Genomic DNA, 18862 nt, shown 5'->3' with positions numbered 1-18862 from the left:
TAAACTGTTTTCCTCTTTCACATCCAGTACACTGAGGGTCTAGGTAGGTGTGCAGGTGTGTGCATGTGTGTGAATGTGTGTGTGTGTGTGGGGGGGGTAACAAACAGTTACAGAAAGAGCCCATGAATTTTTTTTTGCTGTTTTCCCAGAGACTTTCTCTATAATAACTTTAAAACACACACACACACACACACATATATACCCACATTTCTAATAACTTTGTCTTGAGAAAATTCTCTTGATACTAGAAAGTACATGCTCATAAAAATTATATAGATTCATAGCTATGTAAAAATAAAAATTACACCCCTAAGAAATTGTGTGTGTGTATATATATATGCGTGTGTGTGTGTGTGTGTATATCAAAGATAAGAAGGAAATTCATTAGAACTATGAAAGTGGTGAATGTGGGGAGTAGGGATGGAGACAACTTTTTCTTATATTTATTCTACATTGTCCAAATTTTATTGGCTATGTATTATTTTTAAATGAAAACAAAATGAACTTAATATATAGAATTGAGTAACTCACTCCAGCTGTAGCAAGTGATAAGTTATTTTACAATAACTGGATAGTAGGTTTTCTACAGCAAGTTCATCATTCTGAGCCAAGTTTGCCCAAGTTTTCCACATATTTCATAGTTTTTCATCATGCATTGCTCATCTAAGTGTATTCAAGTTAAGACAAATACGGGTATAAAAAATTCAGCTCCGAAGAGTTATATATAGATCTCATGCAGAAATTCCAAAGCTAAATAGAAATAAGTTTTGGATTATATCTCTCACTGTACCACCTGTTAAATGTTGAAGACTCAAGTTAGCCGCTGTCTTGAACAGCTCTTTATTTCAAAGCCCAGCTGTGCCCATTTGTGTCTTTTCCCCCAACATCTAAGGTTCACCAGATGAGCCTTAGATGTTAGGGTTTCAGGACCTCCATGTAAACTACAGAGAACTGGTTCAAAGCTCCTGCTAGGGTTTACTCGCATTGCAAACTTCCTATGTTCCCCACATTTTAGACTATTATGGATCCATTTCCAGGTTTCCCTATTCACTACCAACCAGCTTGAGAAGCCTGAACTGAGTGTCTGTGATGCCCTGGGTTGGTTTTCGGAGGAAAGTGAGGGGCATGTAATGGTGGTGGTGTGGGGGGGTGTCAAGGTAGTGGGGGGAGGAGCGAGATGCATGGGGATGGTGTGGTTAATAGTCGAGGCACCCGGTGACCTTTAGGCAAAGGGGTTGGGATGATTTTGCCTGATATGTTCCTCTGTCTTTGGCATCCCTGAGAACCAATGAAACATTAAATGTTTCTGTTGTTGGCAGCTCTGGGCATGGAGGTTCCTGCTCCGCTTCTGAGGGTGCAGCCAGCCTGGATCCATGCTTCGTGTCCCCAGAGGTGAATGAACCAAGAAAGTGCTCACAGGAAGCCAGGGGGCCAGCCGGTTCTCCACTGCCCTGCCCACCACCATCCTGGGAGCAGGCCTTCCCCTCGGTCTCCATGCCCTTTGCCGAGTGCCCCCCAGAAGTTTGCTTGGCAAACCCAGTAGTGGCTGGTGAAGATGGTTCCCTGCTCCAAGGCCCCAGGATGGAACCTTCCGCAAATGCCCCAGAGGATGCTGTGGCAGCATGTGTCCCTGAGGGGCAAAGCCCCACTCAACACAGTGATGGGAGAGAGAAAGAGCTGAAGGAAGAGGGACAGAAGTCTTCCTCCTCCGGCCAGTTGCCAGAAATTCCACCCGCCAACGATCTGATGAGGACACAGCTGTGTGGCGAGGGAACTTTAGGGCCTGGCGCTTTAGGGCCCTCAGGGAAAGAGGCTGCAGGTGTTTTCTCCCCTGCAGAGACCAGGCAGGGGGCAGCTTCTGTACAAGTGGCCCCTGAGGCCCCAGCTGCAGCCCAGCCGGGCAAGGAGAGCCCAGCTGGCATGGAGGATTTCCCCCAAAACCCTGAGACGCTGCTCCCACAAGACCCAGCCCCTGGAGCCTTGGACAGAGAAAAATGCCAAATGGAAGTGCCACTGTGGAATCTAACCAATGACTCGGAATTCCTCGGGGCCTGCCGTCCTGCTCAAAGCACTTCTGGGGCTGCCCAAGAAGCTGAAGTGAATGCTGTTTCCCAGGAAAGCTGCCAGCAGGAGGTGGGAGAGCCCCGGCTGCGCACAGAGCTGCCCTTGGACTCGCTGAGTCCTGCCCTGGTGCCCGGGGCTGGGGGCTCTCGGGAGGACACTGTGGACATGAGTGAGGCTCAGAGTCACTCGGAGACAGGAGCTCGAGGAACCGAGCCTAGGGACATTGTCCACGTTGCAGCAGGTGACCAGCCCAAAGCGGGTCTGCCTGTGAGTGCCGAGCCTTCTCCTCTTGTTCTGATGGAGGAAACGCATCCGGCTTCAAGCCTCCCTTCAGGCCCAGCTGCTCGGGCTCCTACTGCTGCAGAAGATCCCAGCTGGGGGACCAGGGAGCCAGTTTCCAGGGCTGAGATGCCAGTTCCCGGGGCTGAGACATCAGGTCCTGTGGATCCTGCCAACGAGCTGGCAGAAGCAGGGTGGACGGGCCTGGAGAAACACGTGTCATGGATCCAAAGTGAGAGACAGAGTCCAGGAGGGAGCCCCCGAGAAAGTCCTGTCCCCTCACCCGAGGAGGAGAGGGGCGCACTCTCAAAGATGGAGCCAACCCGTGAAATCCAGGATCTGTCGCCCCCTCCAGCAACCAGTGCATCAGAGGAAAGCACCAGAGGATCCCCAGGGGTGAACGATGAAGCCCAGGTCCCTGCGGATGCCAAGTGGCCAGCTGTGGCCGAACAGGAAAGCAGCTTACCTGGAGAGAACCCCGGAGGACAAGAAGCCCCCCAGGGACCGGAAGGTGCAGATCCCGGGAACCTGGGGGAAGAGGAAGCCCAGGCCTCGGGGGGCAAGCCCGACCCAGAGCCGCACAAAGACAAGGTTTCAAAGCCAAGTGGTGATGTAGAGAGCCAAGTCCTTCCCAGCACAGACTCAGTTAGGAAGGAGGGGACAGGGCCCGACTGTCGGTCAGAGGACACTGCTGTGTGCTGGGCAGAAGCCCCCGGGGCCGAAGCGGCCAGCTCAGTGCACGAGCCCCGCGAGGATGGCCCCGCCCCAGCTCCTGGGCCTGATGGAGCCGTCGGGGCGGGACCAGGACTGCAGGCCCAGGGTCCTGACCCCCTTCAGGACCCGGCAGGGTTGGAAAGAAGGGGGTGTCTTCCAGCTTTGGAGGCTGAGGAATCAGCTTTCCTGCCAACTCCTGCAGCTGAGGCTCTACCCAAAGCCCAGGCAATGGGGAGTGCACCTGAAATCAAGACTACAGGCCACCCGCCCGTGCAGAGGCCAGGCTGCTGGGAAAGGGAGGGTGAACGGACATCCCCGGGCCCACCCCCCGGACTGGGGCGTGATGCAGCTGGACAGGAAGTCAGCGCTGATGTACCATGTCCCCCCGAGGGGGGTGTATTGGCAGTGGACAGCGGGCTCACAATGCTCAACCTGAAGCAAGATCAGCAGGGTTGGCTCCAGCCCTCTCTCTCACCTGACGAGGGTCTCCAGCCATCCCAGCCAGACCCAGGAGCCCCCATCTTTGATCTGCTCGGGGAGAAGCCTCCACCAGCTGAACACAGGAAAGAGACTTATCCAAGAGCTCCCGGTTTTGAGAACCAGGGCATGGATTCTTCCCAAATACACGTACCCATGGACTGTAGGGAGGATTTGAATTTGCCTGCCCATGGAGGGCAGGAGCAGGCTTTTAGACCAGAAATCCAAAGCGAGCTCCCCAAAGGCAGTCTGTCTGATGCTCCAAGTTCAGATCCCGAGGACACGGTTCTGGGGAGTCCCCCAAAAGAGCAGTCAGAGTTGTCTGCACTAGAGGAGAACGGGCAAGAAGGAGCATGCAGGGGTGGTCAGCACCCGAGGGTCTCACCTCCTGCAGCTGACGCCCTAAAAGACTCTTCTCCTGCTGGTGACCTGAGCAGAAAGGAATGTTGCTGTGCAGATCAGGGACTGAGCAAGTCCCAACAGGAGTCGGGCGATGCTTTGAAAGCAGGCAGCCAGTGTGAAGAAGCACGTCCAGGGGCTGGTGCTTCTGAGGCAGCTGACGCACTGCCCCCGTTTCAGGACTTGGGAAAGACAGAGAAGGCAAGTGGAGGCGGAGCAGGGGCCCCGCCTTGTTGTCCAGACTCAGCAGCCCTCCTGGATGTGGCTCAGTGCCCACCAGCCCCAGTGCCTGCCAGCCCCGGGGTCACACCCACCCAGGATGCCCCCGAGAGAGAGGCTGGTGATGAAACCACAGGAGGCAGGCAGCAGCCAGTGCTGGCCCTGCAGAAGGACATGGAGCATCCTGCCCTCTCAGATGCAGAGGCCCAGAAGCTTCTTGGAAGTTTCCCACTCACCGAGGACCAAGGTTGTGAAGGTGCTGCTGTTGGGACTGGTGGGAATGCTGAAGGAGGAAACCTGGCGATGCAGCAGGCTCCAGAGGAACCTGGAGACACTGCTGTGCATGGCGGCTGCCTTCAGACTGAGCGCTGTCCCACTCCTGGGCACGAAGCTTCCACCGCTGCCCTAGGGGAGCTCTGCCAAGCTGAGCAGCCCTCTGCCAGCTGTCAGGATGCCTGGCTGCCTGCCAGCGAATCGGGTGCAATTCTCAGGAGCCCCTTGGATATTTCTGCCTGCCTGGCTATCCCCGATCCTGAGATGCGGCTGCCGGCTGGGCCACCACAAGAGGTATGCCCTGACACTCCTTACCTGAATATAGGTGGTGCTGCCAGGAAAGCTGCAGAAAGCAGTGGGGCAGCAGCTGTTTCTTCTCAAGGCCCCAGAGCCCCTCGCGAAAGCCCTTGCCCCAAAGGAGAGCTGCTCTTTATCTCTGAAAATGCTGGCCCCGTGAAGCTGGCTGCTGGCCACCTTGACTCCCTGCAGCCAGGTGCTGCTGGTGCGGAAACCTCTGCAGTGCCAACCTGTGGTGGTGGAAGCCCCAAAGCTGGGCCAGGTGAGCCATCTGTGGACTCTATACCATACCTGGACAGGACACCGCTTCTGGCCAAAGGTAAGCAGATGACAGGTGAAGAGAAATCAGCAACAGCTCCCGGAACAGGTGGGGAGGCCGGTGAGAGTTCCACATGCCCTGTCAGTGAGGAGAGCACAGCAGGTGAGCCAACAAGGAAGAAAGAGAGCAGCGGTGAGAGGACAGTAGAATCTTCCAGGGAGATGAGGCAGGACACGCCGGGTGCTGTGGACACAAGTCCCAAGCAGGCCGGCATGACTCTTGGGCTCCTCGACTTCAGGGGACACATCACCAGGATTTTTGAGAAGTCCGTGCTCGGAGCCCTGTCGGCCAAGCGGCCCCAGAGCACACCAGGGGAAAAGGCGGGAACTGGGATGCCTCCGGTGGGCAAGGACCTGGCCGTGCCACTGAGCCCAGAGAAGCTTCTAGATGGGACTCAGATTACGACCCTTACCCCTCTCCCTGCACCGAATGCTGCACCCTGGGTGGACTCAAAGGATAAGCAGCAAGAGCTGGGTTTCAAGGCTGAGCTTCCCCATCTGGTTCCCTGGGATCCAGCTCCAGAAAAGCTGCCAGGTGTGGCAGGGCCCCCTGCAGAGCAGAACCTGCCAGGTGCCAGTTTGGAGAAGGAAGTGGTTGGTGTCCCACAGATGGTGGATACAACCGAGATGCCAGAGGCAGCTGGGGAAGCATATCCAGGGCTTAGAGGCCATGCTCACTCACAGCAGGGAAGAGGTGAGCAGGAATTAGCATCCAGTCTTTCTTCCCATGTGGCTATGCAGGAGATTCCTATGGGAAAAGCTGCTGATTTCCAGGTGGCTCCCCAGAGCCACGGAGAAGGAGCCTCATTTCAAGATGAAAGAACATCCACCTGCAACAGTCAACACAGAGAAGCTGGTGCCTGGGGCTTTGCTAGCACAGAGGGTTCAGGTGACATGGCAGTTTCCACCTCTGCCCTAGAATCATCTTCTCCACAAGGGGATGTGCTGGCTGGGCCCGAGGCCAGCAGAGAGCCCTGTGCGCCTGGTGCTCCTGGGGGTGACAGGAGGAGTAGAGGTGCTGCCGGGACCTCGGGAATGCAAAATGCCCAGGGCAGCCAGGGTGTCCCCGAGCCACTGGCTGGAGCAGCAGCAGACACTCCCCCGGAGCCCAGCCCAGTGGCAGGAGCTGTGCAGGAGGCAGAGGGTGATGTCACTTTGAGCCCAGCTGAGACGGGGGCACGTGCCTCTGGTGATCTGCCTGAAACAGGTACTACGAGGGTGTCCTCCGGCGGGCTGTGTGACATGGCACAGCCAGGGAGCCCTCGGGATCCAGGCTGCTCCGACCGGGCTTGGGGGATGGAGGACACAGCCACCCTGGGCACCGACAGCCCGGCCGGGTACCAGCTGGCTGGGGAGCTCCCCACTCCCGCTGGCGACGGGAAGGGGCACGTCCCCTCACCTCCTGAACCTGATGAAACTCAGGACCAGAAGCTGCCAAACTTACCTCCCGAAGAGCTTCACTTGGCAAGGTACTTAAATAATGAATTCCCACGGGAAAGTGGGGTCCGCTTCAAAAAAATCCCTACCTGATTTTTAAAAGTAAATCAAATAGCTGGGTGGATTTTCAGAAGGCTGTTTTCCAAAGCATCCTGCTCAAATTTATCTGCTAACACTCCCTGGATGTGCTGAAATTTTGAAAAATGTGAGAGAAATAGGTGGAGTCGTGGGAGTTGTTCTTTAACATGTCTTACTCCTTTTCCTGTGTTCTTTAACTCATCTAAGTTAAAATATTTAAAAGCATGAAATATCTGCTGGCTGGCTGCGGACTGTTGGGTCATAGGATATAGTCAGTCATGTTTTTACTGGAGTTCAGATACATCTGCTTATGAATCTGGATTTATTTATGCAGATGGAGCCTAAATGATTCAAAAGCACCTCAACGCCAGTGACTGCCTGAAGTTAATTTTTTCTAGGCATTTTGATGCAGCAGTCACTTTAAGGTTTAACTGGGAAATGTGCTTTTCCAATAGGATGGGGAGAGAAATGCCTTTTACCATCTACTTTACCCTATCGATTGCTTTCTTCCACTGTTCCAGAAAGGGCCCCGGGCCTGGCCCAGCCCCCTTACCTGTGGTTCCTGAGACGGAGGCTCCAAGTGCCACCAGCGAGGTCACTGCAGATGAGGCCGGAGATGCAGGAGGAGCAGAAAGGTCGGTGAAAAGTTAGCAGTCTTTGCAGGAACATGATGCCTTCCTGAGATACAGACAGGCTGGGTGTTTTGCGAAGGAAAGTAGTCCTTACATATGAGGAATTTTGAGAAAGAAGCAAAAAGCCACTCCTGTTCTTTCACTGGTAAAGAGTGCCTGAGATAACTAAAAGCAATCCCTTGTTGAAAAGCTGATTAAGCTGTTTTCAACCCAGAGGAAACTACTTTATATATATATATATATAATATATGCTTTTTTGAGATATAATCCATATACGATACAATTCACTCATTTAAAGTGTATAGCTCAATGACTTTTAGTATATTCACAGAGTTGTGCAACCATCACCACAGTCAACTTTAAAACATCTTCATCACCCCAAAATGCATCTTGGCACCCCTTAGTCATCAATCCCAGGCCTAGGCAGCCACTAATCAGGTTTATTACCTTTTGAGTCAAATGCGTTAAACATCGATTTAATCTCTGAATCAGGCATGTCTAATCACCAACAGCAGTCACACTCCATAGAGATCAGGAGATGAGAGGAGGACAAATGACAAACGTAACTGTGAATCCCAGACCTTCACACTGCAGAGTGCCTGCCTGTTCTTTCCTTAAGTGCAATGCCACCTATGATTGTGCAAAAACTGCTGCTCAGAAGTTCCATCCTTTGGGAAATGGAGACATTGTGGACATAGAGGCATTGTGAATATAGAAAGATGTATATATATATACACACACACATTTGCAGCAAACCTAGACCTCTGGCTGTTCCCGTGTTCTGTGTATGTCTGTGTGTCTGTGTGCAAGCGCACGGGTATGTATGAGTGGGGGATGGGACTTTAAATTACTACCTGTGGCTGGCCAAGGGATCCTACCAAACAGCTGCAGGCGTTTTCTAAATGATTTGATTCATATTTTGCACACGCTGAAAGAACGTGTGATCACCTGTTTTTCAAGTCTGAGCACTTACATGAGCCCCAGCTGCCTTTGCTACTCTGCAACAGCAACCCTGGTAACTCTGGCCATCGAGATGCGAGCATGTGCTTCCTAAACAGATGGGAATTTAATCTGCATTTGACACTTATTTCTGCTACTGATTTAGCACTGGATTCCCTGTGGTCCTTGCTGGTATGTATTTCTTACATTTCCAGTTGAGGTGTAGGAAAAATATCTGTCCAACAAGGAAAAGCCACTCCACACCCAAATTACCATATTAGCTCCTTCTTTTTCAATGGCACTGTAAGTTTTATTACCTTCTTGGAAAACTCAGGCCAGACAAACAGTAGTTCAATATATACTTTATGGTTGTTTCATAATTTTTTAATTATAAAATTATAACTTATAAATTAATATCATAAATATAATTTTTCTAGGAAATTTAGAAGGTATAAAGGGATAAAAAACGGAAAAAAGCCCACAACCCCACCACCTGGAGATTACTACTTTTTAATATTTTAATGTATTTTTGCCCATTGCTTTTTCTGTTTACATTTTTACAGAGTTATTTTTTTCTCTGTCATCAAAACACTTTGCCAACATAAGGGATGGCTGAAATAGGATGTATCATGGTTTACTTGGCTGTGGACATTTGGTTATGCTCAGGTTTCTGTTCTCTTTGTCTTTGTTGAGAGTCTGTTGGGTGGTAGACTTTGAGATTCCCTAGAACTGCTTTCCTTTATGGCAGTCACTCACCACATGTGAGCACTGGAAATAGGGCTGGGATGAACTGGGATGTGCTAAGCGTGTAAAACACACACCAGAGTTTAAAGATTCAGTATGAAAAAAAGAACATAAAACACATAACTACAAATTTCTATATTGATATGTGAAAATGACATTTTGGATATATTGGGTTAAAGTATTAAAGTATATTATTTAAATTAATTTCACTTATTTCTTGTTGCTGTTTTTAATGTGGCTGCTCAAAACTTTTAAATTACATATTTGGCTTGCATCCATGATTCTCATTCTAGTTCTATCGGACAGCATCGTTTTAGATAATTTGACTCCAGAACCTGCTTTTGCCGTGTTCCTTGAATGAAACAGGGATGGCTCTCCCTGTACTTTCCAATTTGGGGAAAAGAGGCTCCCTCCCTCCCTCCCATTGGTTGGGGCTTTCCAGAAAGAATTCTGATTGGACTCTGCCCTGGCCCCACCAGCTGGGGTGGATTCTGGATCCAGTGCCCTGAGGGGATGACAAGGGCAGATGGCAATCTCTCCAGTGAGGAGGCTATTTCTAAAATCTCAGATTTTTCTCCAGAGATAGTGTTCCAACCTAGCTATTTTTTTTTCTCAATATTGAATACTTTGCCAGTGAAAATATCTTAATGGCTGAAGAAAATGTTTTCTTTCTTTCCCCCTAATATATAGCTCGACATGATCTGTTGCAAGGAAAAATTGCGATTGTGTTTTACTGTAAAATCTTGTGTATCTTTCATTGTGCACCGTATTGTATTTTTAACATAAAAATAGTGTTTTAAGTTGCCAGTCGGAGAGCAAAGCAAATCGAAACCAAATTCTCTACCCGCTTGTTGGTTAACAGGGTGACCCCTTTCTGTTAAATCTATTGAATTTTGAAAATTCTGCCTATTTCAAGACAGTTGATACTACATATCAGATTCAATATCTGAGAAAGGTCTCTTGTCTATCTTGGTGACAAGATAGTTTGACAACCTGATAGCAAACATATGTAGATACAGATAGCAGGGGGTATGATGACTGCTTTATTTCCCAAGCTTTGACGTCTAATTGGAGTTGCTGGTGGATGTGCCATGGGTGTGAGAGACAAGCACTATACCTAAAAAGGAATAAATGCTCACCCAATGGGTATCCCCAGGCTTTGCATACCTCCAGCCACCACCTCCCACCCAGCTCTGAGAAGCAGGCATTGCCAGGTGGCTCTGCTGTGGATTTCTCTCTCGAAGGCTTTTTATTTTTAGGTTGCTCAAAACCAAAGGTGTTTGAATTGTTTTCCCCTTTGTACACACCCAGTGATCTTCCATGGGGGTGAGAAGTCTAGAAGTCAGCATTTTGGTCACACACCATGGATACTCAGACATGTAGTTCTGGATCAGTCTTGGGAATCACCAAGTTTATTTTTGCTTAATATTTCTGTAAGGGGCCTTTTTTTTAGCCCCATTTGGGGAAATGGTTAGAAAGGTATACTATTCAATTATTAGTGCATTTTGAGGGAATTACATTATTCCCAGATGTTTAGAGTCTTTGTGCAGACCTAGGCTAAATCATGAGGGGCAATTGGGTTGAAAGTTGAGGGAAGGAGGAAAAAGAGGGCCAGTTACCCTCTTGCCGAGGAAGTCCCGGGCATGACCCGAAAGCGGCTTTGGAGTCACTTGCCTTCTTCCTCCCACACCTCCCTCCCACTCGTCTCTGCTTCTTCCTCTCTCTCCTCCCCCTGCTAAAATTACCTACTATGACACTGTGCTTTCAAGTTTAAGGATAAGGTTTTAGAGGATGGTTACAGCATATAAATTAAGGGGGAAAAAGCATTTGAGCATAGCTCTCTTAGCAGATAAAGGAAGGACGACGGATTGTTTTCACCCTCTCTGAGATGCGTCTGGGTTCAATTTTACATTACGATGGTTCTGTTATTTTAAATTCCCTCCTGAGGAATTGGGTTATTTCAGAGCTACAGCTCTGACTTCTCATCACTTGTAGCAATTTTCCTCCCAAATGGGAGGCAAAAGACAGACCCTTTCATATCCCGGTGGCTGTGCTATCTTGGACAAGCTGCGTGACTTCTCAATCCTTAGTTTCCAAATCTATAAAATGGGAAAAAGAATACCTCCCTGTTAGGGATGGTGTTAGGATAAAACTGGAATGTGTCCAAAGCATCTGATCTAATGCCTGGCATAGGGTAAGTGTATACTAAAAACAGCAAATCATCGTTTCTTGGCCTTTTGACCAAGAAAAAGTGTAAAAATAGTAACTTTCAATATAGTTTTAAATGTATTTTTTTCAAAAGTGTCCTGGGAATTAGGCAAAAGGAGAAAATGCCCAAGATCCCCACGGGAAATGAGAACGGCCCCTGCAGGTGCTGAGATGAGAAAACTGGGGGAGAGTCTGTTTCCAGCCCTTTGACGTCTCTGAGTCCTGAGGTCTGTGTCCCTCGAGCAGGGGTTCCACTGACCCTTGCTTGGTCCGCGAGGTGCCTGCTGCACAGAAAGAGATAAAAAAAATTCGAAAGTACTTAGGAAACGGAAGTGCTCTACAAACAACGTGGACGCGTGGCTTCAAGCATTTTGAGCCATTGCATGTGGAAGGCAAAGGGGCCTTTTTAAACACTGCCTTTATGCTCTGACGCTTTTTGTTCCATAATTAAAACGAATTTCCTCGGAGGTGAATCTGTCGCTTGGAAGCGCGCCAAGCCGCTTTAGAAAGCTGGTTCTTGAGGCCTCTCCGCAAAGGCTGACAGCCTCCTGGGAGGAGGGGGCTGGGTTCCCGGCTCTGGGAGACCACCGCCTCGGCCCCGGGTTGTGAGCCCCTCTGCTCCAGGGCCCCTGTTCGCGCTGCCTGCGGACGCAGGGCCGGGAGGAGCCGCTCGTTTCCTCTTGAAAATCCAGGGCTGGTTTCAGGGCAAAGTGGTCATTTTCCAATGTGAGTGTGTCTGATTTGACCCGACTTCTTCTCCTGGAACCTCTCATTACTGTCGCTTCTTTAGACCTAGGTTAGAGTCTGTTTTCAGCAGCACAGCTTGAGAATTGGGTATTTTAGACTCTAGCTGGTTCGAGCTGGCAGGAAATGTGGAGGCTTTCTTCTTGAGGCCCCATCCCCACCCCACCCCCACCCCCACTCTACAGAAGAGGAAACTGAGGCTCAGAATGGGGGAGGCAGTAGAAAACTAACAGGGAGCCCCCGATGGCCCCTGATGGCCCCTTTTGCTGCCTGTGCTGACCCATGGCTCCCAGCAATGACAGTCTTGCCAAGTTTGCTTTTAGGCTTTTGAGAGAAAACATTACAAGTCTGAGTTCTCAGATAAATGCAGGCCTCAATGTCGAACAGACCTCAGGTTCTAGCTCTGTAACTTTGGGGATGTCACCCTCTCTAAACCTGTTTTCTTGCCTCTAAAGTGGGGTACACAGTACCTACTCACAGGGTCAAAGGTTGGGAGCATGTGACACGAAATAAAAACTCAACCTGAGTTCCCTTCCGCTTATTCCTACCTCTGGGCTGTGCTTTTCAGTTTCCAAAGTACTTTCACATCCAGCATCTTATTCATTCTCACCTCAACCCTTAGGTAGGGACTGTTAGGTACCCCTTTTGCAAAAGAGGAAACAGGGCTTGGAGAGGTGATGTGGCTTGCTCAAGGTCAGAGAGCTCATAGGAATGAGAGCTGGGACTAGAACCTGGCTTCTGCAAAGTTTTTTCAGACATCAAGTTCACGTTTAGATCATGAGCCAGATGGGGAAGTTACTCTCTAAGACTAGAACTTTCTGTGATGATGGGAATGTTCTGTATCTGCACTGACCTGTAATTTAGCCACGAGCCTCATGTGGCCACTGAGCACTTGAGAGGAGGCCAGTGCCATTGAGGAACTGAATTGTTAATTGTATTTTATTTTAATTAAAGTTGAAATTGAGATAGCCGCATGGGGCTAGTGGCTACCATATGGGATAGCACAGCTCTAAGATGTAGCATCTTCATATATCTCAGGCTCTTCTCCTCACTGTCAAGAGCCCTTGAGGAGGGTGTGTGTGGAAGTTTCGGGAGTGTCTCAGGCACCCAGTGGTGCTCGGTGAGCCTGAGTCCTTCTTGCACCCCCTCCCCTCAGCTGCCTGAATCTGCAAGTGAGAGACCAGGTCGCTGGGTCCTGGAGTGGAGTCTGCCCCGTGCTCTTGGCATGACTGCCCAGGAACGCACACAGATCAGCCTGAGCCAAGGAGGCTGATTGTTGGGCCAGCCAGAGGCCTTGGCTTACTCTTGTGCACCTTCAACCCAGGCCTGCAAATCGGTCCCTGAGCTGGCCTTGTAAGGAGGCTCAGGGCAAGCCAGTCTGCTGGCTCCAAAGGGCAGCACTTAATGCAGAATCCATCTTTCTCACAAATGCCCCGGTGGCCGCACTACAAAAGCCCCTCCTTGGTCCAGGAGGAAACCAAAGCACAAGCCCACGGCAGAGACATAGTTGTTCAAAGGACTTCTCTGCACAGTTCTTGTCCTGAGAAACTGGCAGGTGGAAAAGAGGCTTCATGTGGGCTTGGCAGTGCCAACAGGCCCCAGTTCACAACGTCTATGGCCTCTTCTTTCTTCTCAGGGCCTTTTAAGGGGACGCATTAAATAATTTAGCAGCCTGCTGATTCAGATGTAGACTGCAAAAGTGTTTCCCTTTTTCCAGGGAAGACACTGGAACAGGACTGCTTACTGATACTTTTAATTCCCTTTCCCTTTGCAAGCCGAGCATAAAAACCCCAGAGAAGGTTGTGTGTGTGCACTGGGGGTGGGCTGAGAGAGGACCCACAAAGGCAGTAGCGGATTCAGGTCAGCACAGAGCTTTCAGACCAGGAAAACCCTCGGCGGGAGCAGAGCAGGAAACCCGAAGCTGCCCCAAGGAGACAGGGGCGGAGGGTGGGGGGTCAGTCATGGAGCCCAGGGTGAAACCAGACCTGCAGTGGAGGCGGGAGGAGTTCAAATCCTGGCTCCTACTCTTGGGGGTCACGTTGGGTTATCACGTGACCTTGACAAACCTTAGCTTCTTCAGAGGTAAATGGGGTGGAGGATGTTGTCTAGTGTTTAAAGGAAGGTTTAAATGGGTATTAAATGAGGCAAGACACAGAGGACTCTGCATAACATCGGCTTTTAGTAGACCATAGCTGTCACTGCCAAAGAGTGGGGACCCGTTAGCTCTCCCGGACTCCCTAGACCAGGCTCCAGAGCTGCAGGGAGCCTTCTGGGAATTTCCATCCTTACAGCCTGCTCAGCTGTCATCCGCAAATATGCACCCAGGCTGGAGTCGTAGAAGGGGAAGCCACGGTCTCTCCCATTAGGAGGCACCATGACGAGCATTCAGGACCCGGCATGGTGCCTGCTTTGGAAAGAGGTTTGGGATAAACTGTTGACAGGCTGCAGGTGAGTAATGATGCCAGAGTCGAGAGTCAGATCTCCCGAGAGACCAGGTTGTTCATCTGCTCTTCAAGGCACTGCGGTTCTGTCACCTCCCTGGGACTCAGGGTCCTCCGGCATAGGACAGGGAACTCAGACGTCATGGTCTTAAACTATCCATTTCAAAAAGGTCAGTTGGATCCACGTTTGTGGTCACTTCTGTACAGAGTGGGTCTCAGCTTCTGGCCAAGAGAGTAAGTTAAGATCTTGTTTCTCTGGGCACGTTAGATGCGGTTTACTGGTCGAGGCTCCTGGTTCCCCAGCACCTGCTTTCTGGGTTTTGCCCAGCTGGCCTGAGCATTCACTGAATAATTGAACTCAACTAGCTATCAGGTGAGTCTGAGGATTCTGGTCCTGGAAAATGAGGTCAGACCTGGCTTTGGAGCCAGACTGCCTGGGTCTAATGCCCAGCTCTGCTGTTAGACTCCAGCCTTGAGCAAGTTCCTTTGCCACTCGAAGCCTCAGTTTCCTCTCCTATAAAATGTGTCGATGTTAGGGTCAACTTCATAGAGTTATTATGGGGTTTAAGAGTCTAGCAGAGTGCTTGCCTGGCATGCAGCAAGCACTAAAATATCAGGAGTGATTGTCATTATTATTGTCATCATTTGAATGATGATAATACTATTACTGAGATAGGTCACTGGGTAAATTTGTATTTTTACACATGGGCTACTTGAAACTTGCTGAAGTTCATTTGCATCTGCCCTAGATTCCTTGGAATGTGTCAGTCCCCTCTCCTGCTCCCTCCCCATGGGGGTGGCCCTCAATGATGCAGTATTGTATTTGATTCAAAGTCAAGCCATCTGGCGAACACGGGGAATGCATTCTCTTTCTTAAGGAAACTAGGGCTTTGGGGTTAACCTCTTGCCAAAAGTGGCTGCAAAGAAGCTGAAACCTAACATTTGTGGGAGGGAATGAGTGCTGGTGTGGGAGCCCATGGCTGGGGCCACACCAGTGGGGAGTAAGCTTGGGGTGTAGCTTATGGGACAAATTGTCCCCAATGCCCTGGCTTCCAGCCCACCCCAAACCTCCTAGAGGCAGGGGCAGGGCTGAAAGTTGTCCAGCCTTGCCTGGCACCAGAAGAGCCTGATGCCATAGCACACCAGCTGGAGGAGGAGACCCCTCCTAGTGAGTTCCCAAGCAGCTGGTGTTTAAACATATACGGCCACTGTTGGCAGAAAAATGAGAACATTGGAGAAATGGAAAAGGCAGGCCTGGGCTTGAGGCCTCAGCTCTAGGCCAGACGGCCTTTCTGGGCTGCCTCTGAAGGTTGTCTGGGTAGCTGCTCCTCCAGCTCCTGGGACTGGCAGCAGGGATGCCGTTTGAGGTGGGGCACCACCCATGTCTGGCCAAGGCATTCACAGTCAGAATATCAGAACCAGAAGGACTTTCAGGACCTTGAGCCTCCTCTTTTTACATGCGAGAAACCTGAGACCCAGAGAGGGTAGGCGACTTCCCTAAGGCCACACAGCTTGTCTGGGGGCCACTCTTTGCCTCCCATGGAATCTTCTCGCCTTCAGATCAGTGCTCTGTCCACAAACCCACTGGTGCTATAGTGAGTTCACCTTCGCCTTTTATAGCTCAACCTCCAGATGAGTCTCATGTGAACTGGTCTTATAGATTGTTTTCCGGAAGTGGTGGAGAGGTTAAAAATAATCTTGCCCTTGGATTGTGTCTGAGAAAGCCACACTTGCCGGCTTGTTCTGAGCTTTTTTGCAGAGTTTAGCCTCTGGACCGTGCTGGCCCTGGCTCTTTTGCTTGTGGCTGATGGGATCTGCAGTAGGATTTCAGGAAAAACACTATGAAAAGGGAGCTGTGCTGGTGCTCACTGATTCACCCACTCTTTCGGGAATGTGTGGATGCTGAGTTGGGGAGGACAGCCTGGGGTTGACTAGGAGAAACTCCTGCTGAGACTTGAGTTTCATCTCCTCCTGGCTGAGCATGCCTGTGTGAGCAACTCAGTGAGGAAACACTTGGAGGATACCACAGTCTGTTTCCAGTTTCTTTACAAACAGCTGGGCCATGCATCCTTGAGATAAAATGATCTAATGGTCAATGAGGGGTTCGATTTTCTTTTTGCATGAAGATGAGAAGTTTAGCTGTTTGACACCCACCAGGCTGTCTGTTGAGTTGAAGCTTATACCTCCTATTAGGTTCATATTTTCACTTTGGTGAAAAGTATTTATTCTGCAAAAATGGAAAATGCAAAGGTCTCCAAATTGGGAGTGGGTGGGTAGGAGAAATCTTTGCTTTTCAGAAACTCCCTTTGCATTTTGCGTTGGGAACTTGACGTGGACAGGAATGTCCTTAAGCTTTCCTGCTTCTTCCCAGCTGTCCGACGAGGGGCATTTATGCCTTCTCTTCTAGATCCCCTTTCCTTTGTCCCCAAAATGTGGAGAAAGCATAACTGCAGAGGCAGGGCCAGCCATTTAAAGGCTTTAGAGGCAGAAACTTCAACGTGGCTGGGGGGCGCTGGCCAGGCTCACAGGCCCTTGTGTCCGGAAGACCCCTCTGCCTGCCGCTCCCCCCCCCCGCCACTTGTCAGACCTCTGAGGTTCAGTCCAAAAGTAGTGCTTTAAAGCCTTCACAACCCTCTGACTCCCTGTTAACTGCCCCCAGCATGGTGAGTCCTTTATGTAGCCCATCCACAGTTTTAAGACAGAAGCTCCATTGCAAAGTATTACAATTTATCATGGGGGTTTCATCCTTTGCAGAGGAGACATCATCAACTTATAGACTGAGCTGGGTCCTGTGGCCACCCTGCATCCCAAATCCTGCCAAACTCTTGAACTACCATGGCCGTTACTTCAAATATTTTCTTTTTCAGCCATTGCTCTGTCACCACACAGACAGCCCACTCTGTCTCCTGGGGAAGCCTGTTCTTCTGCCAAGGAAGACGGTACAGCAGGGTGGGTTATACCTCACGCAGAGCTTTGCTTTTTACTTAGTCAAAGATTTATTTAAAATTAGGAGTAGGCCAAGTTCAAGTGCCTGGGCACAGTGGCCCATGGAGAAGTTGGGCCAATGCCCTTGATCTGGGAGACCACTCATCTAAAACCCTGTACCAGCGGCAGGCTCAGCTGAACACATGTCCGAGTGATGCGGGGCTGGTGTGTGTGAAATGGGCTTTGTGGGCACTCAAGGAGAATTCCATGGCCACGTCTAGAAATTCTGCACGAGGCTGGAGCCAACTGGAAAGCTGCCCCCACACACTGCCTGCATGTATTCTGGGCTCAGGCTGACATTTTGTCTTAGCGTGGGCAGCAGTAATGACTGAATTTTTAGAAGGCCTGAAACCTGCCTGCGAATATTTCTCTCTGGCCCTACAACCGAGTTTTGCTGGGTAGCAGCAGTTCAGGAACATACCTCACCGCTTGGCCAGCCTTTCATGTAATGGGAGGACTTAGGTCAGAAGCCCAAAGCAGAGAGTCCTTCAGGGAAATACAAGGTCCTCAGAGTTCAGTAGGAAATGAAGCTTATGTTATTAACATGAAGACTGAAGTCAAATGAGAGAGCTTGGCCCTAGTCCTGCTTTTTCTGATGGCATAGTTCTCCACTGACATGTTCATGGTGTGTAAAAAGAACCATAAGTTTAGCCCTTTGTGTGGCATGGGCCGGTAGACTTGCTGGGAGTGTGGGTTCTGCAGGCACACAGCCTGTGTTTGAACCCCAGCTCTGCTCTGGATGACCTTTAGGTAAGTTGTTTCTCTGCTCCAAGTCTGTGTCCTTATTTGTCAACCAGGGATAACAGCAGGACCTACCACACGGGATCTTTAGGAGAATTAAATGAGAGAAGGGATGTTAGCACTCAGCAGAGTGCCAGCCACATCGTAAATGCTCACAAGTGTCAGCTAATACAGTGGTGGTTTTTTCAAGTTTTTCAGTTGCCTTTTTGGTTTTCTTGATCTGATTATTGACAGGGGAAGACAGGGCTTAAGCTGTCATGTCGATGACATTTAGCCACTCTTCAGTGTGGGCAGGTGACATGATAAAGGCTAGGCCAAAATGCCCTTTTGGTGTGAGTTTCTGGTGGTTGGGTGAAGCTCTGAGATGCTGCCCTGCTGGAGAACAAGGTCCTTGAGGAGCAGTGAGGTCCTGGGTGGCTGATGTGGAGGAGGCCAGCCTTGGAAGAGGACCTTACCTGTCACGAGATGGGTAGGTTACCAACGGAGGCGATGAGCACTGGGCTGGGGTCGGCACAGTGGAGACTTGGCCCACACAGCCACTTGGTGGTTACGGGGTGGAAAGCTTGCTTCTCTGTCCTCCAGGGGCCCATGCTGTAGTTCAGGAAATAGTAGATAGACATTAAAAGAGTAAATAGCTCATAACCCTATTTGTCCGTGCCTCACATTTGATAATGTATGTGGTTGTTGGTTTTTATCTCTAACCTATTCTTCATGAGGGCAGGGATGTTGTCTCTTCTGTTCACTGCTGTCTCCCCAGCACCCAGAAGGACCTGGCAAATTGTAGGTGCTGAAAAATATTTAATTGAATGACTTAATCATATACTTCTTTATCACAGCAACTTACTGGGTTTATTCAAGCAGAGGTTTAATTCC

The 18862-nt window shown here is 50.0% G+C and overlaps 1 protein-coding gene across 7 annotated transcripts in view; it reads left to right on the top strand.

Moving 5' to 3' along the window:
* TACC2 (transforming acidic coiled-coil containing protein 2) overlaps nt 1-18862 on the top strand; it is a 221079-nt gene that overhangs the window by 69868 nt on the left and 132349 nt on the right. For all 7 annotated transcript variants that reach the window (XM_037803966.1, XM_037803961.1, XM_037803964.1 and 4 more), the window contains exons 4-5: nt 1320-6509; nt 7077-7190. In XM_037803966.1, coding sequence (XP_037659894.1) covers nt 1320-6509; nt 7077-7190 — 5304 coding nt within the window. The remainder of the gene's footprint in view (nt 1-1319; nt 6510-7076; nt 7191-18862) is intronic.

Source organism: Choloepus didactylus, chromosome 15 (genome assembly GCF_015220235.1).
Source record: "Choloepus didactylus isolate mChoDid1 chromosome 15, mChoDid1.pri, whole genome shotgun sequence".
Taxonomy (NCBI): Eukaryota; Metazoa; Chordata; class Mammalia; order Pilosa; family Megalonychidae; genus Choloepus; species Choloepus didactylus.
This window is presented reverse-complemented; position numbering and strand designations above follow the sequence as displayed.